We start from the raw sequence: 24,892 nt of genomic DNA on the forward strand, positions 1-24,892 counted from the left end.
TAAAGCTAAAAGGACAGTTTATTTGTACCATCTTCATGTCAACACATTCAAGAACATCACAGATGAAGAAACATTAAAAACTTCCACACTACATAAAGCAAGAAAAATGGTTTTTCTTTCAGGTGGTTTCAGAAAAAACAGAAACATCAAACACCTCCAAGACTCTCTTTGAAAGAACTAAAAACCTTTATTCTCATGGTCCAATCATGAGTGAACTCCCCGATGAAGCCTTGTGTGCTAAAACATGTCAGAGTTTTAAAGGTTAAACATGAGTTTCCAAAACGTTTTGCTGGAGAACAATGAACTATTTGACTGAGTTTCAATTATTTACAGACGAGCAAAAGCAGGACAGAGAAAAAAGGACAAAACTGACTCAGTAAAATGACAGAAAATAAGATCCCATGTAAATCTGTATTATGTAGAAGTTCAGCCCAGCAACCAGTTCAGTTCAACACAAGTTTAAATGATTCTATCTGAACTCTGTGGAGCCTGATCTCAAGCTTTTTGAGTCTGACACTGAAACCAGAGGATCTTTCTGTCTCTTCAGATTCACTGTGATCCAGTGATGGGAGTGATTTCAGCCCTGAGTGATCACGCTGATGTTTGCACAGAGCAGACAATGAGGTGAATGTTTGGGCACATTGGTAACAGTGAAACAGTTTATTAGTAACGTGGGATCGTTTGTGTTCGGAGTATGAACTGAGATTCCTGAAGCTCTTGTCACACTGGTCACAGCTGTAGTTTCCTTCCATGTGTGTACGTTCATGCTTGTTACGACTACATGAATCTGAGAAGCTTTTGTCACAGTGTCTGCACTTGTGTGGTTTCTCTCCTGTGTGGACTCGTTTGTGTGTTTTAAGCTTACTTGCAGTGGTGAAGGATGACCCACACTGATCACAGAGGTGCTTTTTAACCCCACTGTGAATCAGTTCATGTTGTTTTAACTCAGTTGATGTGGGGAAGCTTCTCCCACATTCTTTGCAGTATTTCAGTTTGTCTCCAGTGTGTCTACGTTGATGTGTTTTAAGGGTGTGTTGGTGACTGAAAGTTTTTCCACAGAGGTCACAACGAAAGTCTTTCCCACCACCACAGTGATGACAGGGTTGAGAACTGGATCCATCTGTGTCGCTCTGCTTCTAAACACAGACACAAAGACAGTGTAAGTCAGTCCTTCAACATTTTTATCCTGAACGTCGCCTGAAATAAAGAGCATCTCTGCAGACGTCCAATTACATTTGACTGTTTCAGTTAACACAGTTTACTGGGCTGCAATAACTACAATACTACCACCATAATACTACAGTAATACTAAAATCATAACTGACATGAAAATCTGAATAATCACTCAGAGCTGCTTTTCCATGCAGTAGAATTGCTAACATGCTAACACAGTTTAATGAGCAGAGATGTTCCAAACAGTCAGGCTAAAATGACAAGATAACAATATAAATACATACCTCACAGTAACTGCACTTGTAGAGTCTCTTTCTGGTGTGGATCTGTTGGTGTTTTCTCAGGTAATGTGGAGATTTAAAAGTCTTCTCACACAAGTCACATTTATAAGGTCTCTGCTCAGTGTGGCTAAACATGTGTTGTTTTAACTGTGTGTCTGTTATAAACTCTTTGCCACACTGTTCACAGCAGTACACATCATGTCTGGTGTGAATGCGTAGGTGTATATTTCGGTGCCCTCTCTGGCTGAAAGTTTTTCCACAGATGTCACAGCTGTATGCCTTAATTCCAGAGTGGGTAACTAGATGACTCTGTAAGTTGCTACTGCGATTAAAAGCTCTGCCACACTGATCACAGCTGTACGCTTTAACTCCACTGTGGATGAGTTGGTGTCTTTTTAGGGAACGCTTCCTGGAAAAAGACTTTCCACACAACTCACAGCTGAACGGTCTCTCTCCAGTGTGGATGACCTGATGCTGTTTTAGATGACACTTGGAAATAAACTCCATCCCACACTCGTCACAGGTGTGTTTTTTCTCTCTCTTTCTTCTGTGAGGTTTGTCGGCCTCCTGAGAGCGCTGACTTCTCGCTCCATGTTGGTCCTGCAGTGACAGAGATACAAACAGAGGCAGTGAGTGAAATGCAGTCGTGGAACAAACTCAACCTTCAAACTCCCTCCATTAACACTAGTTTTAAACCTGAAGGTGGAGTGTGGCACCAAACACCTTAAAGGTCTCTTATCCCCACCTGCTGGTAGTTCTAACACATTACATCCAACCTGCTGTTAAAAATAATTCATGACTGTTCAAACACTAAAATCAAGCCCATCCCTCCTGATTGTACACACACACACACACACACACACACACACACACACACACACACACACACACACACACAATTATTCAGTGATAATAAATCCTATGTTTGTTTATTCAAAAAGAACCCCATTAGCTTCCACAACAGATGTTGCTCGTCTTCCATCAAATACAATCACATAAAATATTATACAATAAAGTGGAATCAAGATATCCACATAATTTGGCTCTTACATCCACAGTGAGGTTTCACAATTAAAATATAAGCAATCAATAATAATAATAATAATAATAATAATAATAATAATAATAATAATATCAATAACACTGAGGCACATTACAGAAATTTCAAAAACAAATAATCTCTTACAATATTTACAACAACTAAAAGTTCTGTAAATCGGCTTTTAAATGTTCATTGAAGTTTTGAATAGTTGCTAATTCTCTAATTTTATAAGGCAATTTATTCCACCTGAAAGTTGCTCTAAATATAACAGTTTTACAAAAAGTTACTTTTAACTCGAGGATTTACTAAATTGCAGTTTGTTGAAAATCGTATAATATCATTATGTATTTCATCTGGATACTGCAGCTGAGCAAAAATAAATGTGGCGTGTTTAACAGAATTGCGTTCTTTATAACTACAAGTAAGCCATAGAATATTTTAGCCTGTACAGGAAGCCAAGAAAGCTGATAATGCATTTTATCGATATTCGTATTAGAGATGGCACGATGCCACTTTTTAATGTCCAATACCGATATCATATGGATATCTGCCGATACGAATCCGATAGCGTCTTTTGTAATCAATAAAACAGTTTTTTAAATAAATATCTTGCTGCATTTTGTATAAGTCAGTGGTTCTTAACCTGGGTTCGATCGAACCCTAGGGGTTTGGTGAGTCGGTCTCAGGGGTTCGGCAGAGCCTCCACTGCGGAGGTCGCAGAGGTCCAGCCACGCCCGAATTATCGTGTAAATTTGTGATGACACGCCCCCTTCTGGCCATCACTGGCTGCAGACGATCATGCTACACTGCTTGGCCAATCAGGGGTGCGGGGAATGTAGCGCGCGCAGTAGTCAACATGTGAATGTCGTGGTAGTACTTCGCGTGATTTTTTTTTTAACATTTTAATCCATACTAACTATGTCGGGCAAAAAAAGAAAGTGGTTGGACGAATATGTACAATATGGATTTACATGTATCACGGAACGTGATGGGAGTGAGCGTCCTATCTGCATGATTTGCAACGCCAAGTTGAGCAACTCTAGTCTCGCACCGGCAAAACTAAAGGAACACTTCTTGAAGCTGCATGGAGACGGGGAATACAAGAACACAACACTTGCTGAATTCAAGGTGAAGAGAGCCAGATTCGATGAAAGGCCCACTCTGCCTGCTCTTGGATTTGTACCCGTTAACAAACCGATCCTCACAGCATCGTACGAAGTTGCTTACCTGATCGCAAAGCAGGGCAAGCCACACACCATTGGTGAAACACTCGTGAAACCAGATGGCAAATCTGATACTCGGAACAGCGGCCGAAGGTAAATTATCACAAATTCCTCTTTCAAATGACACCGTCAGCGACAGAATAGAAGACATGAGTAAAGACATCTTGGCTCAAGTAGTCGCCGATCTGATTTCAAGCCCGGCAAAATTCAGCCTTCAGCTCGATGAGAGCACAGACGTTGCTAATCTAAGCCAGCTTACTGTTTTTGTGCGCTATGTGAAAGATGACATGATAAAAGAAGATTTTTTATTTTGTAAGCCTCTTACAACAACAACTAAGGCAGCCGATGTGAAGAAGCTTGTGGATGACTTCTTCGGAGACAACAATCTTTCATGGGACATGGTTTCTGCAGTTTGTACAGACGGAGCTCCCGTCATGCTGGGAAGAAACTCTGGTTTTGGTGCGCTAGTAAAAGCCGATGCACCACACATCATTGTGACTCATTGTATTTTGCACAGGCATGCATTGGCAACAAAAACCTTGCCTCCAAAAATGGCAGAAGTATTAAAAACAGTGGTGGAATGTGTGAACTATGTGCGAAATAGTGCTCTGAGGCACCGCATCTTCAGTGAGCTGTGTAAAGAAATGGGCTCTGAATTCGAGGTACTTCTGTACCATTCTAATGTTCGGTGGTTATCCCGGGGACAGGTGCTGAATCGTGTTTTTGCCATGCGTGTGGAATTAGCCCTGTTTTTGCAAGAGCACCAACACTGTCATGCAGATTGCTTCAAAAATCCTGAGTTCATTCTCATTTTAGCGTACATGGCTGATATATTCGCAGCTCTCAATCATCTCAATCAGCAGATGCAGGGTGGTGGAGTCAATATCATAGAAGCGGAAGAACACCTGAAGGCTTTTCAAAAAAAGCTAACGTTATGGAAACGACGAACAGAGAACAACAACTTTGCAAACTTCCCCCTTCTGGACAACTGTGTAAGTAAGGTCGAAGATGTGTCTGGAATCGGAGATGTTTCTGTATCCACGGAACTGAAGCAAACAATTGCAACGCACTTAGATGAGCTTGCAAAGTCTCTCGACAGATATTTCCCTACAAGAGAGTCATATCCAGCATGGGTGAGACAGCCGTTCACGTTTGCTGTTGAGACAGCAGATGTCAATGATGAATACCTTGACGAAATCATTGAAATTCAGCAGAGCCAGGTTCAACAGCAACTCTTCAGAACAACAACACTCTCAACGTTTTGGTGTCGACAAATGGACGAGTATCCAGTTATTGCTAAGAAAGCCGTGGATTTTTTTATACCATTTGTTACAACATATCTTTGCGAGCAATCCTTTTCGACGATGCTGGACATAAAAACGAAGAAAAGGAACAGACTTTTCTGTGAAAATGACATGAGACTGGCACTTGCCAAGGTGAAGCCACGCATATCTGAACTGGTCTCTCAAAGGAAACAGCAGAAGTCACACTGATTTGCAGGTATGTAATTTGTTGTAAGTTCATGCATTGTGTTGGTTTTGTTCTTTGAACAAGGTGATGTTCATGTACGGCTCATTTTGTGCACCAGTAAAAAAAACATATCTATGTCTTGAATTTGAAAAAAAAAAAAAAATTTCACTAAAGAGGGGTTCGGTGAATGCGCATATGAAACTGGTGGGGTTCGGTACCTCCAACAAGGTTAAGAACCACTGGTATAAGTTCATACTCAAGTTTTAAAAACAAGACACTAAAGCTATTCCGTTATACCAAACGAGCCCTTTCCTCTACTCCCTCTTCACCCACGACTGCAGACCTGCCGATGGTTCTAACGCCATCATTAAGTTTGCAGATGACACCACGGTGATTGGCCTCATCGTTGTCACTGATGAGGCCGCCTACAGGGAGGAGGTGGATGGTCTGGCTGAGTGGTGCGACACAAACAACCTGCTGCTTAACACCGAGAAGACCAAGGAGCTCATCGTGGACTACAGGAGCAATGCTGACCCACATCCACCCATCTACATTAAGGGGACGGCTGTGGAGCGTGTGAGCAGCTTCAAGTTCCTGGGAGTCCACATCTCCGAGGATCTCATCTGGACGACCAACTGCTCCAAGCTGGTCAAGAAGGCTCACCAGCACCTCTTCTTCTTGAGGACTCTGAGGAAGAACCACCTGTCCTCAGACATCCTGGTGAACTTCTATCGCTGCACCATCGAGAGCATCCTGACCAACTGTATAACAGTCTGGTACGGGAACTGCTCTGCCTCGGACCGGAAGGCGTTGCAGAGAGTTGTGAAAACTGCCCAGCGCATCACCGGAGCACCACTTCCTGCCATAAAAGACATCTACAGGAAGCGGTGTCTGAAAAGGGCTGGGAAAATCATCAAAGACCCCAGTCACCCATCACATTGACTCTTCACCCTCCTGCCCTCTGGGAGGCGCTACAGGAGCCTCCGGACTAAGACCACCAGGAACCGGAACAGCTTCTTCCCCACAGCTGTCAGACTCCTGAACTCTGCCTCCTGACATCTGACCCACGTTAAACTCACGGACTGAACATACACACACCCACAACCACCTACACACACACACACACACACAATGGACAACTGTACCCTCAAACACACAATAATAACATTGACTGAACCACCACTCAAAACCACTTGCACTTTATACAGCCTCTGTAGAAATTATCCACATATCTCACTTATCTTAACTGCACCACTGTATAAATAATCATTCTGTAAAATACGATAATTTTTAATTCAACAACTGTTTATAACTTGCATATTTCCCATTTCTGTATAGCTGTACATCTCATATTTCTGTATAGTTTTTCCTATTTATATCCTGTTCATAGCTTGTACTCACTACAGCCTGTACATACTTATAGTTATAGCATATTCATAACATACTTCATACCGTGTACATTATAACATACCATAATAGACCCATTTCTGTAATATACTTACATATCTATATTATTGCTAATATATCTATATCATGGCTAAAGCACTTCTGGATGGAAGCAAACTGCATTTCGTTGCCCTGTACCTGTGACATGTGCAATGACAATAAAGTTGAATTCTATTCTATTCAAATATTTTATAGTTCAGCAACACACATCAATCTAATAAACTTAAACCTGCACCATCCTTCCTATTATAGGAAGTATTATAAAGAGTACTTATCAGAAATATTAAACAACCTAACTAATAGAGTTGCCAACTCCCAGCAAAAATCTCCCAGAACCACCCCCGCCCTCATGATGCTTTATCGACATAATCAACTTTAATTTAATGCACGTGTACATCAAATGCACAGAAATAATCAATCATGTTTCCACAATAATTACCACATTTCCCGGACTACAATGCGCACCTGAATATTAGCCGCACAAGCTAGAATCAGGGGAAAATCCTGTTTCGCACATACAGTGGGGCAAAAAAGTATTTAGTCAGCCACCGATTGTGCAAGTTCCCCCACTTAAAATGATGACAGAGGTCAGTAATTTGCACCAGAGGTACACTTCAACTGTGAGAGACAGAATGTAAAAAAAAAAAAATCCATGAATTCACATGGTAGGATTTGTAAAGAATTTATTCGTAAATCAGGGTGGAAAATAAGTATTTGGTCACCTCAAACATGGAAAATCTCTGGCTCTCACAGACCTGTAACGTCTTCTGTAAGACGCTTTTCTGTCCCCCACTCGTTACCTGTATGAATGGCACCTGTTTGAACTCATCATTTGTATAAAAGACACCTGTCCACAGCCTCAAACAGTCAGACTCCAAACTCCGCCATGGCCAAGACCAAAGAGCTTTCGAAGGACACCAGGAAAAGTATTGTAGACCTGCACCAGACTGGGAAGAGTGAATCTACAATAGACAAGCAGTTTGGTGTGAAAAAAATCAACTGTGGGAGCAATCATCAGGAAATGGAAGACATACAAGACCACTGATAATCTCCCACGATCTGGGGCTCCACGCAAGATCTCATCCCGTGGGGTCAAAATGATCATGAGAACGGTGAGCAAAGATCCCAGAACCACACGGGGGGACCTGGTGAATGACCTGCAGAGAGCTGGGACCAAAGTAACAAAGGTCACCATCAGTAACACACTACAACGGCAGGGAATCAAATCCCGCAGTGCCAGACGTGTTCCGCTGCTGAAGCCAGTGCATGTCCAGGCCCGTCTGAAGTTTGCCAGAGAGCACATGGATGATACAGCAGAGGATTGGGAGAATGTCATGTGGTCAGATGAAACCAAAGTAGAACTTTTTGGTATAAACTCAACTCGTCATGTTTGGAGGACGAAGAATACTGAGTTGCATCCCAAGAACACCATACCTACTGTGAAGCATGGGGGTGGAAACATCATGCTATGGGGCTCTTTTTCTGCCAAGGGGACAGGACGACTGATCCGTGTTAAGGACAGAATGAATGGGGCCATGTATCGTGAGATTTTGAGCCACAACCTCCTTCCATCAGTGAGAACTTTGAAGATGAAATGAGGCTGGGTCTTCCAACATGACAATGATCCAAAACACACCGCCTGGGAAACAAAGGAGTGGCTCCGTAAGAAGCATTTGAAAGTCCTGGAGTGGCCTAGCCAGTCTCCAGACCTCAACCCCATAGAAAATCTGTGGCGGGAGTTGAAAGTCCGTGTTGCTCGGCGACAGCCCCAAAACATCACTGCTCTCGAGAAGATCTGCATGGAGGAATGGGCCAAAATACCAGCTACTGTGTGCAAACCTGGTAAAGACCTATAGTAAACGTTTGACCTCTGTTATTGCCAACAAAGGTTATGTTACAAAGTATTGAGTTGTATTTTTGTTATTGACCAAATACTTATTATCCACCCTGATTTACGAATAAATTCTTTACAAATCCTACCATGTGAATTCATGGATTTTTTTTTTTCACATTCTGTCTCTCACAGTTGAAGTGTACCTCTGGTGCAAATTACTACTGAACATAATTCACAAAATTAAAAATCTTTCATCACACCCCTTTTATTAATATTTTGAAAAACAAGTTATGGTACATATTTGCATAACTTTTTAGGTATATGTACAAGTAGCGGTAATTACAAGTACGAAACATGTGCTGTGCTTCATAAACGAGTAACAAATGTAGTACATAACAATAACCTACAGCACACCAGAAACATTGATTCGGCCTACCTTTTAGGCTCAGGTGCAGTGACACGGCTTTAACTAGAGCTGGGCGATAGAACGATAACGATATGTATCGCGATATAACTTTTACTCGATAGAGAAATTAAACTATCGCGATAGACCTCGCCGTTCTTGTCCTCTTAAAAAAAAAAAAAAAGAAAAAAAAAAAAGTCAGCCAATCCAAATTAAGTAGCGCAGAGCCGAACCAATCACAGCCGCAGCGTGACTTGTTACATACAGCACAAGTGCCAAGCCGCACGTGTGTTTGTTTGGGAAGCAGCCAGCGGGTAATGGAGCCAGCGGGTAATGGAGGAAATGAGTGTGCCGACTAGAAAAATCAACCGAGCGTGACCGAAGGTTACCGAGGAGAAAACAGATGATGGTTCCAATGCCGGAGAGATTGTCGAACGGAAGAGCCATAGAAGTTCCGTAGTGTTAAGGTATTTCGGCTATTTCAAGTCTGACAAAAAACAGAGTAGCGTGCACTGTAAATTGTGCCGAAAGCAAGTCTGGAAATACAATAAACTGGTGCATGCGTCACACTGTGCGCCACGTTATTGTTTCGGTGAAATGAATTTCTACAATACTGTTACTGTTAATTCTACTCTCTGCAGTGTTTGAATGCTTACATATACACACAGTTACTGTCCGTCCACACATACGACTCGGTTCTGCTTCTATGCCCCAGCTTTGTTTACTTTTTCCCACCGAGGCTTCTACACTTCTGATTGGCCAACATTTCTGCACGGTTAGGAATCTAGCTCCACCTGCTGCTTTGGCATGTTCATAGCAGCGTTTTCCTTCATTTCTGCCTTTATGTGTGGACGGGATTATTTTTTAAAACGAAAACGGAAAATCTCCGTTTTCAAAAATACCCGTGTACGTGTGGACGTAGCCTCAGTCTCTGACTGGAAGCGCTAATTCGTCATTCGGCTTTGTCAGACTAAAGTAACTGTTAAAACTGTTTGAAAAGCTAAGCTATACAACAAGGAGAGATTGAGAATTTCCTTTTAGTTCTCAGTTTATTTGATATTGACAAAGGTTAGTCATTTTTGTCTGTTCATCTGTAAAACAAACTAAGATTTATTTTTAGAATTAATATTTTGTTTCTAAGTGGAATTGACAATTTAGTCTGTTTCGTTTGTTCTATTTTGAAACTTAAACGCTTTAGTGGCTGCCTTTTGTGTAGTTTGCAATATTTGCCTTTATTTATCTGAAAAAGTCTCATGTTCCTTAAGTACATCTACCCTGTTGAACTTATGGGAAATAAATATTTAAATAAAAACAAGCTGCTGATTATTTCACATTTTACTTGTGAGCAACGGCACATTTAAATCTTACAAATATAGTTATTTGGCTTATATCGTGATATATATCGTTATCGCCTGAAATGAAAAAAACATATCGTGATATGAAAAAATCTTATATCGCCCAGCTCTGACTTTTCTTCTTGTTAAAGCTAGTCATTCACCATCTTTCTCTTCTTCCTGTGCACTAAAACCACCAAAGTCCTCTTCTCCAGTGTCAGAAACGAACAGGTTCATGATGGCTTCGTCATCACCTCTCCGCTTCTCTCATTCGTTGTCACTTTCAAAACCAAACAAATCCTCGTTGTCAGTGTCGAACACCCTCTGAAGGGCCGTGGCGGTGTCCTCCTCTCCATCATGCAGCAGTCCAGCCCTTCGAAATCCGTTGGTGATCATGGATGTTTTCACACTTTTCCACGCTGTCAGAATCCACTGGTGGAGTTGGGCATAACTTGCTTTTCGCAAGTTTATCGCCGCTCATCATCCACGCCTCCCAATGAAGGCGTAGCGCTACTTTGAAGTTTGTTTTTCGCGCTACTTCTTACGGCACTACGTTGCCTGGCGGATGGACATGTGACCAATATACCACTCTTGAACCCCGATCCTTCCGCCAGGCAACGTAGTGCTGTAGAACAGCAGAAGAAACAAAACAAATCATCTTACGATATCACAAAAATCATGGACAATCCTTAGAAAAGTCGCACCTGACTAAAAGCCGCAGGGTTCAAAGCTTGTGCAAAAAGTAGCGGCTAGTAGCCCGACAATTACAGTAAATAGATTCACCATCTTTCTTCAACAGAATTGCAGACTGCACAGATGGTACCTTCCCAAAGGAAAAAGGACTATAGCTTACCAGGGTGTAAATTAGACTTAATAGTTACCATATACAGTAATGGATTTCTATACATTTAATCAGATGACCACTTTGGTTGTAAGATTCAGATAATTATTTATTAAAAGTTAGTCCTTTAAATGAAATAACAAAGAAAAGTATTTTTTGTGCCTCCCTTTACTTGTTAATGCCATACCTGCCCCCTGGCAAAGCTTTGCTAGAGCCGCCCCTGCACAGTTACCAGCTGTCAGCTACTTAGAAAACATGAGAGAAGAAGAGGCAGCTGCAGCTTAAGGACACAGACTAACTCCAGAGTCTTTTTTTCCCCCATTCTAGCTGAAGTACGGGACAAATTGCTTCCTTTTTGCCTCAGTATGGAAGAGATTAAGATTAAAAATGCTGCGGTTTGGAAGCATGTAGTGAGGCTCCAAATGCTCCACCAGTTCGCCAACAGGTCTTGCAGACAACAGCCGCTCTATCGAGTGACACATACTTCTCTGATAAGCAAAGCTGGGTTACGCCAAGTAGCGCGTTTTGTGAGGAGAGGATCGGTCCATTTTTAATTAGTATAGTATGAACATCTAATCTGGACGCCTTATTCTGGACTAACTGAAGTCTGTTAAGATCTGTCTTATTAGCTGCTGACCAAATGATTGACCAATACTCCAGATGAGACATTACTAGTGCATTAATGACATCTTTCATAATTTATTTATTTTTGTGTCCCGTTTGGATCTATAGCCATCAGAATTGCTGTCTTAAGGCCAAGAAAGATGCCAAGCGGATTTATTTTACCAAGTGGATCATCATGGCCTTGCCATATTGGTCCATTTGATTGACCTTTATTATAATTATGAATTTATTTTATTTTCAGTTGCTACAAACGGGACAGACATGACTGGGGGATAGGACAGGGAGAAAGAATGAAAGAAAGAGAGGGAGGGAAAGAAAGAAAAACAGAGGGGAGAAGAGACGGTGAGAAGGGGGGGAAGAAAAAAAAAAACAAAAAAAAAAACAAACTCCTGGGTCACCTGTATGGAGAAAAAAAAACAAGAGAAAGCAAACAACAAAGAGCAACATAATAAATTAAAAAAAAAAAGCACCATCACAATAAACTAGCTAGCAGTAGATATCAATAGTTACTAAATAATAAATGATATTGTTCAGCACGCAAGATAGACAGCGCACAGTGTGCTTTGAGGCAGCAGCCAAGAAAGCTGTAGTCCGCGTCTGTGAATACCCATGTGTACACCTGTGTGCATACCTGTGTGGATCAGCATGCTTGCATTCCAAAGGTTTCTCCATGTAACGATCTGCTAGGGAGTGTGGGGAGCCACAGCCCTGTCCTCTATGGTATGAAGCAGGTATGGAGGAGATCAAAACTCCAGACATCCAGAGGCCCCCAGAACACAAGAGACCAAGGAAGACCAACAGAGGGGCAGCTGCGCCACTGTCCCAGAAAGAGCTGAGGAGAGTCCCAGATGAGGGCTCACTCAGCAGCCGCGGAGCAGAAGCCAGGGGGAGTTGCAGTGACGCGCCTGTGAGCTCCGCCGGCAGCCAGCTGTGCCTGAGTGACCGAGCCCCAGGCCGAGAGGCCGGGGGCACCCCACCTCCGAAGTGGCCCGAGCGAGCCCCAGGCTCCAGGCCCCGATAAGCGGCCGCCAAGGAGTGAGCCGGTGTGTACCCGGACGCCCACCCCCAGACACAAAGAACCACCAACGCACCGACACCTGAGGGAGTCCGCCACTGGCAGGGGAAGTAATGGTGGGTGGAGATAGGCCTCCAAACCTTGGAGGGCCTGAGATGTCCCCAGAGAGGTGGCGTCTGATACCCAACCTGACATATAGACACAGACATACAGGCACACACAGATACAAACATCCATTCCCAGCCTCATGCTCTCATATGCACTTACTCCACACTCAACCAACGTGGAGACAGACATAAAGAGACGCTGTATACACGATCACACTCCCCAAGCGTACTCTACGAACCGGGTCTAGGTACCCTTGCCCCTGGAGGGGGGGGGAACTGCACCCAGACCCAGGTGGTGTTACCCTTTTCCCTGCGGTAGGGAGAGGCAGACCGCCCCGACTCCGCAGCAGCAGGGAGGCCCCACACCCCAGATCGCAGTCGGACGGCCAACTCCTCCTAGCCCCCCCGCTCCAGCAGGCCGCAGAGAATGGGGGTGAGAGAAGACTCCAAACCTCCCTCCACCCGTTCATTGTAGTGTTGATGCATGTGTGTTCTAAGGTGCAACTCCAGATGAGACATTACTAGTACATTAATGACATCTTTCATAATTGAAGAAGTGATACAGAAAGAGCATTTCATAGCCATAGCTATGCCTTGTCCTATTTTCTTAAAAACAGAGTCGATGTGCTGAGACCATGAAAGGTGGTGATTTATGGTAACGCCGAGTAGTTTAATCTGGGTGACGTGTTCTAACACTGGCTATGGACAGACTCAGTTGTGGGCTGTTGACTAATCTGCTTCTAATTAACATAGATTTGGATTTAGATACATTTAAAATCATGTTGTTTTTACTTATCCAGTCAAACACATTCAGCAAATTTTGTTGTGACACGCTGATCAGTTCAGAGTTGTCACTGGCTGAATAAAACATGGTGGAATCTTTGGCATACCCAAGATTAAGCCAAGACATATTGCAGATCGTTTGTGATAACTGAATAGAGAAGTGAGGCAACCTTTCATCAAGCACAGAGCAGCTGATGAAAATCAATAACATTTTAGTTTATCAATCAAAAGATCTAAATTTATCCAAGAATATCACTTTCCCATCATCTAGATGTTTATACCATATATTATTGGTCATATGAATTAGAGCTGAGCTGGTAAAATGACCAGCTTGGTTCTGTTAAAGTGAATTGTTAAATGTTGTCATTTTTATGCTACCATCTCTACATTGTTTTAACTCTGTGGTGAAAGGAATTTATTTGTCCCCCTCCCCAGCTTCTCGAGGTCCGGGGGGGGGGGGGGGGGGGGGGGGCTAATGACATTTGAAGTGCCTTTCTGAGATACCGACGAGGCCTCACTTGCAAGTAAATCGATCGCTGTTGCCTTGTTTTTCTTTCACGGGAATAAGTCCTGGAGACAGCGGGGTCTGAGTTTAGACCCAACAGGTTCAGTGAAGAAAAATGTCTGATTGTAACCTGAGGATTTTTTTACATTAAGAAAAAGGCACCAAACATCAAACCAATTTAATCCTAAACAGTAACACACTAAAGTAGAGCAGGGCGATATGACCAAAAATATTAACAGTGTAAATGCAAATTCCTCGGAGCAAATGTCGGCCAATTTCCACTGGAAATGCCTTTTGGTTAAACTGTCAGCAAGGAATTTGCATTTGCACTGTTAAATTTTTATATAACTTCAATACACAGAAAAAAAACAGCTGTTTGTTTAAGTGAAAATACATTGATGTCTGTCACCTTCTGTGTTGAGCTCATTGTTTTCTCTGTAGTGGCTGAGCTGAGTCCAAGTAGCTGAAAATGTTCCTCTGCTGCTCCGTCAGACTCTTCTCCTCCTGCTGATCAGCTGGGACACAAAGCAGATCTTTGTTAGGCTCCACACTGCACTGAAGAGTCAAAGTGTCTCATATGTTCACCTGACAAGTAAAAGAACACATTTTTGCTTCCCGAGGTGGGCAACTTATTGGAAACAAACACAAAAGGTTTGAGCACCGATACAAAATTTAGCAGTATAGCAGGAGAGACTGAGGCCTGTTATTAGAATCAAATGCCCAGTGGGCTGACACACCAATATACACATACACACGTGTTATATGGGAACACCCTCAAATCACGTGATGCCCAGAATTGTACAATACTGATGCTTGAGAGCGCGCGTGTGATCATAGCTGGACTGGCCATCGGTTATACCGGGAATTTGCCCGGTGGGCTGCTGGCGATTTTTTGTTTTTATGGGCCGATCGATTTTTTTTTTTTTTTGGAAGGGTATAAATAATGAAAGGTGTTGGATTGGCCAATTGGTCATGATCGACTCTGGGCTGGACCAATTACAGCCGAGGAGGTCGGATGCACCCTCCCCCTTGTTTAGCAATCTTATAGATGAACTAAAGAAATGGAGAACAAAAAAAGGAAAGGAGGTGCAGAAAAAATTAGGGCCAAAAAGAAACAAGGCCTTCAGGCAGACGCTGCCAAATGTGTAAAAATAACTGAAATGTTTGGCGGTAGCTATGGCATAGCTTTCACAGATTTAGCAACATCAGCAAGTGGTGGAGGCCAGCAGGTGGATAAGGGCAGTGTTGGGAAGGTTACTTTTAAAATGTATTCCATTACAGAATACAGAATACATGCCCCAAAATGTATTCTGTAACGTATTCCGTTACGTTACTCAATGACAGTAACGTATTCTGAATACTTTGGATTACTTAATATATTATCATGCTTTTTACAACAACGTGAATGTACTATTGCTGTGTGATTTATTACTGTTACTGAAGGTCCGCGACTCCGAACTGTAGTAAAGGGACCTCTGACTAATACGGCGGGGTCCCTGTCGGCTCGTAGCCGAAAAATAGCTTTACTTTGTTGTGTGGGTCAACTTTTCTTGTAAGAGACAGAGAGAGGCGTTGAAAGACTGCTCCAACGGAACTTGTTGTTTTCGGAGGAAAACACGAACACGGTGTACAGTTGAGTCTTAATAGCTTACTTACAACTGGGCTCGTCAGGCACTCTTCTTGGCTGCAGTGGTTATTATTATATTTACATGCTTCCAGCTCCCGTTTTTCCTCGACGACAACTCCTACCTTTCCACTCCCCTTTTTCTCCCTCCTCGCGCTCACAGACCCATAACGTGTATGGCAGTCCATTCTCCCTGCAACACGGACTACACTGCCCATGATGCTACATTCTTTAGAGCTATGCTTGTAGCATTCTGCCTGTTAGCTTAGCACAACAACAACGAAAAGGCGCTCTCTCACCCAGGAAACACACAGTCACAGAAAGAGAGAGAGAGAGTTGCCCTGTAACCATGGCAACCGTAACCCTGCCCCCTGAACAACAGAACGTAGCTGTCAAACAAAACCCAAACAGTCCTGACCCGTGACAAAATGAAACAGGAAAGTACCGCAGTGTAATCCATTTATTTCAACAAAGTAACTGTATTCTGAATACCACCTTTTTAAACGGTAACTGTAACGGAATACAGTTACTCATATTTTGTATTTTAAATACGTAACGGCGGTACATGTATTCCGTTACTCCCCAACACTGGATAAGGGAAAGGGGAGGCAAGAGGAGGAGAGACCCGAGGCGGCCGCCGGTCATAGTGGCAGAGGAACTGAACTTCAGGTAAGAAGTTATGACCTGCTGTCTGTGTCAGATATAAACCAAGTTTAGTTGTAGTTTGTTTTCGTTGTGCTGACTTTTTACAGTTGCTTAGAAGAACTGGTACTGCGTACTAGCTAGCATGACGGAGTTTATATACTGCTGGGCGGGTGCTATGAAGTTACTGATAGTAAATTTTATTTTATGCTTAAGGTTAGTTTCTCAAACTCCTCAAAATCTTAACAAATTGTGCCAATCCTTACATGTTGCACCAGGCTGATTTATCATCGAAAGTGGAGAAGTCTGTGACAGAGGAGACAGAAGAGCAGCAGAGAGAGATGGAGATGGAGAGAAGATTTTATGTCATCCATGAGGGATGCATTTGACATGTTTCACATATTATAGCTCAACAAGTTACTTATAGCAATTCAAATACGAGCAATCAGTTTTTGGCACAACACCGGCTATTGCAGTTAATAATACAACAGCTTCTTGCCATTTTTGTGTTTCTTTTTATCGCTGTGTAACTGAGTTCAATTGAAAGCCTGCATGCGCTAGTACCTCTTGCCACAAGTTCCCAGAATCCTTTGCAGTTTTACCCCTGAATGACGTCACATTTTTGGTGGGCCGGTCTCTAGTCAAAATGCCCGGGTCGATTTTTTGTCCCAGTCCAGCCCTGTGTGTGATGCAAGTATGTGTAGTGTTGAGCGCGTGATCAGTGGTGAGAAAAACAACTCACGGAACTTGACCTTTCTATACTTGTGGCTAGTGATGTGACCTTCTGTATCGAGGCTTCGAAGCGTGTGTCGAGTAATGGAGGGGGCGTTTCCGCGAAGCGCGCATCGAGGCTTGCTTCGTTTATGGGAGGAGCTAAAAATGATGACGTCCGAAGCCTCGCTGCCCGGCTGTACCACGTGACTGGTTCATGAAGTGGTTCGAACTTTGCCGCGAGATATGACAGCGATATAAACCCCTCAGACTTCATTCAAAATGTGGGTGTTTGATGGAGAGTTGCGGTTAGTGAGAGTTTGGAGACAGTTTGGAGGTTTATGAGAGTGAGGAGAGAAAGTCAGGAGAGAATGGAGCCAGCTAAGAAGAGGAGGATGTCCTCCCCTGTGTGGGAACATTTTGAGCTTATATCTCCCAACAAGGTATGTAAATTTCTACAGAAGATGTATTTTCATGATACTGATGGTGCAATACAATTTATGTTGAGCTGTCTTGACTTTTGTACAAGGTGAAGTGTTTGCTATGTGCCAGGGAGCTGGGATATAACAACAACACCTCATCCATGCTTAGGCACTACAGAGCTTTGCATGAGAATAAGGGGGACACCGATTGTGGAGCAAGACCAGGTGAGCCATCAAATGCAATGATAATATAGGATGCAGTAATGTTACTAAATGATATAACAATATCATACAATGCAATAAGTGACGTGTGTGATATTTATATTTGTGCTTTGTTTTTATTGTCTTTCCTCAGCAGAACAATCTCAAATAGATGAAGACCTGGTCAGCATGGTGATTGAGGACTCCCAGCCATTTAGCATTGTGGAGGACAAAGGATTCAAAAGATTTGTTAAGTCATTAAATCCTAGCTATGTTCTCCCCACTAAAAAGGTCATAAAAGCAGTGAAGATTTCGTTTCTACAGAGTTAAATGTGAACAGGCGGGACTGAGGCTCAAAGCCTCAGTGTGTAGCTACACTACACACTGCTTCACAGCCACGTCGTACTTTAGAACAAAATGTTTTTACTTTCCTTTAGGCCCTGAAAGTCATGGTGGAGGCCAGGTACCAGGAGATGAAGGAGAAAGCTAAGGCCAGCGTTGAGAAGGCAGCAGCTGTGAGTCTGACATCAGATTTGTGGACCTCCATCAACACAGAGGCCTATCTTGCAGTCACCTGCCATTTTGATGAGTCCAGCACATTAAACACCGTTGTTTTAGGAGTGTAATATTTTCCTAATGCACACACTGCAGAAAACATTGCACAGGTGAAAGGCTCACTCATGGCAGAATGGGCAATTATTGACAAAGTCACATGCCTAGTAACAGATGGGGCTGCCAATATGGGGGCTTGTGCAAGGGAGCTAAGACTTAAACATGCCATATGCATAGCTCACACCCTGAACTTAATGGTGAAGAAGGCCCTTGACCAGACCCCTGAGCTCTCTGACATCCGAGCCAAGTCCAGGAAGATCATGGGATATTTCAGGAGCAGTACCTCTGCAAAGGTAAGTTCTTAAGTGGCTTAATTACAGTTTCTTTAATGCTACTTATGTGTATTGTTGAGAAAAACATCTTATTTTAAATCTCACTGTGATATCATTTACATGCACTGTCATTGCACAGGACCACCCCCGCATCCTCTGATGTCTCCTTCCTCAACGAGCTCAACAACTTTTATGCTCGTTTTGAGCGAGGGAACCCCACAACCACAACCAAAGCAGACATGACGCCAGACTAGAGATGGCACGATACCACTTTTTTATGTCCGATACCGATATCATGAATTTGGATATCTGCCGATACCGATATGAATCCGATATAGTGTGTTTTTTAATCAATAAAACTGTTTTTTAATATCTTGCTGCATTTTGTATAAGTTCATAGTCAAGTTTAAATAAACAACAGCACTAAAGCTATTCTGTTATACCTGTGTGTAAAAAGTACACTGCGCCCAAAATATTTCATAGTTCAGCAACACTGATCAATCTAATAAACTTAAACCTGCTCCATCCTTCCTATTCTGGTATTTTAAAGAGTACTTAGCATAAATATTAAGCAACCTAACTAATAGGGTTGCAAACTACCAGCAAAAAAAAATAAAAAATAGGGAACCACCCTCCACTTTGTGATGCTTAATCGATGTAATCAACTTTAATTTGATGCAGTGTGGAAAAAAAATGCACAGAAATCAATTAGTTTTTCAAGAATAATTAAATAGATTCAACATCTTTCTTCAACAGAATTGCAGACTGCACAGATGGTACTTTCCCAAAGGAAAAAGTACTATAGCTTACTAGGGTATATTAGACTTAACAGTTACTATATACAGTAATGGACTTCTATACATTTTACATCAGATTAAAACTTTGGGTGTCAGATAATTATTTATTAAAAGCTAGACATTTTAAATGAGAATAAGAAAGAAAAGTATGTCTTTGTGCCCCCTTTTCCCTGTTAATGCCCTATCGGCCCCCTGGCTAAACTTTGCTAGATCCGCCCCTGCACAGTTACCAGCCGTCAGCTGCGTAGAAAAAGATCCTGGTGTAGAAAGTAATATTAAATGAATTCTAACAACAGCTTATCAAGCTTAAACGTGCTGCTGTTGTTCAGCCGCTGGTTTCCTCTTTCTGGTGCAAAGTGGGCCAAAAACAAACAAGAGAGACGGAGTCGCGACAGAAAAGCCGATCAGCTGATCGTTAAGCAGTTTCATGAAGTAGCGGCAGGAGAGAGAGAGAGAGAGAGAGAGAGAGAGAGAGAGAGAGAGAGAGAGAGAGAGAGAGAGAGAGAGAGAGAGAGAGAGAGGCACTTGCTCCATATATCAGTTGTTAAGCTTAACGTGGGAATGCTTTACAAACATTCAGAGAGGAACTTACACACTTGCTGGGATAACTGGTTTGGTTTGGTAGCGAGACTACAAATACACACAGCCGCTGTATCACGTGACCACACTGCTCCGACGTGCTACGGTTATGAGACGAGTTACGCCATGTCGCAAGTTTTGTGAGGTGCTTTTTTGATATTTAATGGATCGGATTACATTTTTTATTTCTCGCCGATATCCGATCCAGTAATTTAGGTCAGTATCGGACCGATACCGGTACGTAATATCGGATCGGTCCATCTCTACGCCAGACCACCAACCTCTGACTCTCTCCCCCACCGATGTAGGAGCGGTGCTGAGCAGGATCAATGTGCACAAGGCTGCAGGTCCTGATGGCATCCCCGGGCGTGTTCTCAGAGCGTGTTCTGGGGAGCTTGCAGGAGTGCTCACAGACATATTCAATCTGTCCTTGGCCCACGCTGTGGTACCGGCCTGCTTCAAATCCACCTCCATCGTCCCGATACCCAAAAACTCCAACCCATCTTGCCTCAATGACTACCGCCCAGTAGTACTCACCCCCATCATCACTAAGTGCTTAGAGCAGCTGGTCCTAGCACACTTCAAATCCTGTCTCCCCCCCACCCTGGACCCCCACCAATTCGCATACCGCCAGAACAGGAGCACAGAGGATGCAGTCTCCATCGCACTGCACTCTGTCCTCTCACACCTGGACAACAACAACACCTACGCCAGAATGCTGTTTATAGACTTCAGTTCAGCATTCAATACAATCCACCCCTCACAACTCATCAGGAAACTGACAGACCTGGGCATCAGTTCCCTCATCTGCAAATGGTTACTGGACTTCCTGACCAACCGCCCCCAACATGTCCGGCTGGATAACCACTGCTCATCTACCATCACAATGAACACCGGTGTACCACAAGGCTGTGTGATGAGCCCTTTCCTCTACTCCCTCTTCACCCACGACTGCAGACCTGCCGATGGTTCTAACACCATCATTAAGTTTGCAGATGACACCACGGTGATTGGCCTCATCAGTGACAACGATGAGGCCGCCTACAGGGAGGAGGTGGATGGTCTGGCTGAGTGGTGCGACACAAACAACCTGCTGCTTAACACCGAGAAGACCAAGGAGCTCATCGTGGACTACAGGAGGAATGCTGACCCACATCCACCCATCTACATTAAGGGGACGGCTGTGGAGCGTGTGAGCAGCTTCAAGTTCCTGGGAGTCCACATCTCCGAGGATCTCACCTGGACGACCAACTGCTCCAAGCTGGTCAAGAAGGCTCACCAGCGCCTCTTCTTCTTGAGGACTCTGAGGAAGAACCACCTGTCCTCAGACATCCTGGTGAACTTCTATCGCTGCACCATCGAGAGCATCCTGATCAACTGTATAACAGTCTGGTACGGGAACTGCTCTGCCTCGGACCGGAAGGCGTTGCAGAGGGTCATGAAAACTGCCCAGCGCATCGCCGGAGCACCACTTCCTGCCATAAAAGACATCTACAGGAAGCGGTGTCTGAAAAGGGCTGGGAAAATTATCAAAGACCCCAGTCACCCATCACATGGACTCTTCACCCTCCTGCCCTCTGGGAGGCGCCAAAGGAGCCTCCGGACTAAGACCACCAGGTACCGGAACAGCTTCTTCCCCACAGCTGTCAGACTCCTGAACTCTGCCTCCTGACATCTGACCCACGTTAAACTCATGGACTGAACATACACACCCCCACAATGGACAACTGTACCCTCAAACACACAATAATAACAACATGGAGTGAACCACCACTCACAACCACTAGCACTTTATATAGCCTCTGTAGAAACTATCTACACCCTCACTTATCTTAACTGCACTACTGTATAGCTCTGTGTAAATAATCATTCTGTACATTCAATAATCTTTAATCCTACAACTGTTTACAACTTGCATAGTTCCCATTTCTGTATAGCTGTATATCTCAGATTTCTGTAAAGTTATTTATTTCATATTCTGTATAGTTTTTCATATTTATATCCTGTTCATAGCCTGTACATAGCTTGTACTCACTACAGCCTGTACATACTTATAGTTATAGAATATTCACAACATACTTCATACCGTGTACATTATAACATACTATAATAGACCCATTTCTGTAATATACTTACATATCTATACTATTGCTAATATATATTGTAATATACCTATATCACTAAAGCACTTCTGGATGGATGCAAACTGCATTTCGTTGCCCTGTACCTGTGCATGTGCAATGACAATAAAGTTGAATTCTATTCTATTCTATTATTTCATCATTACTTCATTAGTTTGTATCACTTTATCATTAAATATTATCATGTATCATTTGAATTAACATTTAAATAGATCAGTTAGAAACCACCAGAATAGCTGGACCTCCAGAAGGCTCAGCTGCAGCAGTTCACATAAGGACATTTGAACTCTTTTTAGCCTGATCCCACAATTACACAAAATACACACACTGTATACACAATTGGTTAGGTTCCCAGGAAGCATGAGTGGAAACATCTGGGTTCAATTCTGGGAAGTGGGGTGTTTTGAACATAGAAGGAGATATTGGAATTCTTCTGACGTCATAATGACTATAAAGCTTTCTGCAACGAGCAGGGAAGTCGAAGTCCAGCTCTTCCCACACTGTACTACTGTGTGCTTTAATAAAATAATTTATTGACCCACTATGGACTTTTCAGTCGTATGTCTCTTCCTCAAAATTCGAACCACGACAGTATAGTTCTGCTCCCTTGACAATCTAATGTATGCTTTTTTAAATTGTATTTTGTAAGGAGAGGCTTTCAGTTGTGCAGGAACAACTAAGGCAGCCTCAACACAAACTACTACAGGAGGTGGAAACCCGCTGGAACAGCACTTACAATATGCTGCAAAGACTTTTCGAGCAAAGGGAGCCAGTAGGTGCTGCTTTGGCAAGTCTCACAACAGACATCCCACCTATGTCATCTGAGGAATTTGGTATAATTTCAGAGTGTCTGGTTGTCCTAGCACCATTTAACGATGCAACCACTGAGCTCTCTCAGGAAAAAAGGGTGTCTGGGTCAAAGGTCATACCTTTGCTCACTACGCTGGATCATTGCCTCAATGAACAAATGGAAAAACCACCATCCATTGGATCTTCCCTGGCTCAGAAGCTTAGGATGCTATTGAGAGAGAAGCTAGATAAAATACAGACCATGAGCATTATGTTCCTTGCGACACTGCTGGACCCAAGGTTCAGAAAACTCGGGTTTTTCAGCCCTGCAAGAGCTAGCGAAGCAGAAAAAAGACTGAAAGCAGAATGTGCTTCTGTAATGAGGGCCTCCACCACCTCTTCCTCCACACCACCACCACAGCCATCAACGTCACAATCTATTGAGGCTGTTTCCCACGGTACCATTGTTATTGCATTTTAGTTGCATTTATATAAACTGAATGTTGGGTTTTCCACTGTATCTATTATTGTATGATCTACTGTACAATATAATGCGCCTTGAGGCGACTGTTGTTGTTATTTGGCACTATAGACATAACATTGAATTGAAAATTGAATTGGTAGTATCTCATAAGACTCTCCTTTTTGTTTAGGTAACAACCTGCGGCGTCGCCTGGATGAGAGTGTCAGGCAGACACAGACACAAAATGTGACAGCAGACGCAAATATTGAGGTCCAACGGTACATGATGGAGCCAAATATTGGAAGGCTGGAGGACCCCCTTAAATACTAGGAGAGACAGAAATATGTCTACCCTCACTTATATAAGTTAGCACTGACATACCTGTGTACCCCTGCCTCATCTGTGCCCTGTGAGCGAGTGTTTTCAAAGGCAGGGGAAATATTGTCCAGAAAAAGAAATCGCCTACGACCTGCCACAGTGGAGAAACTGTTGTTTTTAAATAAAAACCAATGATGTGTCCCCTAAACACTAATCACTGTCCTTGCCTCAATGTTACAAAAGCACAACCACTGTCCACACCTCACCTCACAGCATATGATCATTTCCATTTTAGGCATTTCCAAATAATCATTTTCCATACTGCCAGCATAAATATACACAGTATACTGCCATCACTACAATATAGATGTTTTACACACTCCTTTTGTTGTTGACATTTACAGGCTGTGTGCAAAATGCCACACTCTTCAAATTCATGCCAACTAATATTTTTACGTCCAGTAGGTGTCCTGCTAGAGCAAATGAAGCTTCAAGAAGCTTCGCGTTGGGGTGAACCAATTGGATGAAAAGCTTCAGTGCTTCATGAGGCTTCATCTGCCCATCACTACTTGTGGCTCACTTACATTTCTAAACTATTCGTTTGCACAGTTACACACACACAGATGCTGTTTCCTGTTTTGCTACACTCTGGAGAGCCCCGCCTTTAACGGTCTCCTCTCACAGAGAGCAACAGAAAGCGTCCTTCAGAAAACTTCGAAAAACTCGAGATTGACTGAACTCAGTTCAAAGTTACCTTGACACTTACCTTTAGATGTTAGAGGTAGCGATGGTCCGCTTGAAGCTAACGCTCCGGTGCGTGTGTCAGAAAAATCAACACGCTGCTTCAGAAGCACTGTGTCGAGGCTTGATTCGTTTGGCCAGAGTCACGTGATTAGTGACGTCTGAAGCTTCATTTAGAACGTACCTTTTTTTTTTTTTTTAAGTTTGACGAGCATCTTGACTTTTGGTCTTTGGATCAAGGGCGTAGATTTGGCATGGACGGAAGGGACGCGTCCCCACCAATATCCAGCGATTATTGAATTGTCCCCACCAATAATTTGATCTCTTCGACTAAAGAAAAACAAACCCGATATAAAGGAAAAAAAACGATCTGTCAGCATCTCATTCAGCGAGTGGTGCAGAAAGAGTTAAATTAGTTTTCTACTGGAGTCCTACGTCATGTGACAAATATGGCCAATGTGATTGGCTGTGCCTTTCAGGGAGCTGTTTAGTTTCAGCA

At 43.0% G+C, this 24,892-nt stretch overlaps 2 protein-coding genes across 2 annotated transcripts; one reads left to right on the plus strand and one right to left on the minus strand.

Moving 5' to 3' along the window:
* On the minus strand, positions 1–24,522 carry LOC146701562 (uncharacterized). Its single transcript, XM_085467890.1, has 4 exons — positions 24,419–24,522; positions 14,491–14,596; positions 1,458–2,054; positions 1–1,136 (listed from the first exon to the last, which is right to left on the minus strand). The coding sequence occupies exons 2-4, from the start codon at positions 14,506–14,508 to the stop codon at positions 444–446; spliced, it is 1,308 nt and encodes a 435-aa protein (XP_085324016.1). The 5' UTR covers positions 14,509–14,596; positions 24,419–24,522; the 3' UTR covers positions 1–443.
* LOC146701563 (zinc finger BED domain-containing protein 4-like) lies at positions 18,488–23,811 on the plus strand. Its single transcript, XM_085468882.1, has 2 exons — positions 18,488–18,586; positions 22,726–23,811. The coding sequence occupies exons 1-2, from the start codon at positions 18,488–18,490 to the stop codon at positions 23,350–23,352; spliced, it is 726 nt and encodes a 241-aa protein (XP_085325008.1). The 3' UTR covers positions 23,353–23,811.
* Positions 24,523–24,892: the final 370 nt, after the last annotated feature.

This window comes from Copadichromis virginalis, linkage group LG9 (assembly GCF_057382275.1).
Source record: "Copadichromis virginalis isolate Kocher_CV1m ecotype Utaka linkage group LG9, C_Virginalis_male_GT1.1, whole genome shotgun sequence".
Taxonomy (NCBI): domain Eukaryota; kingdom Metazoa; phylum Chordata; class Actinopteri; order Cichliformes; family Cichlidae; genus Copadichromis; species Copadichromis virginalis.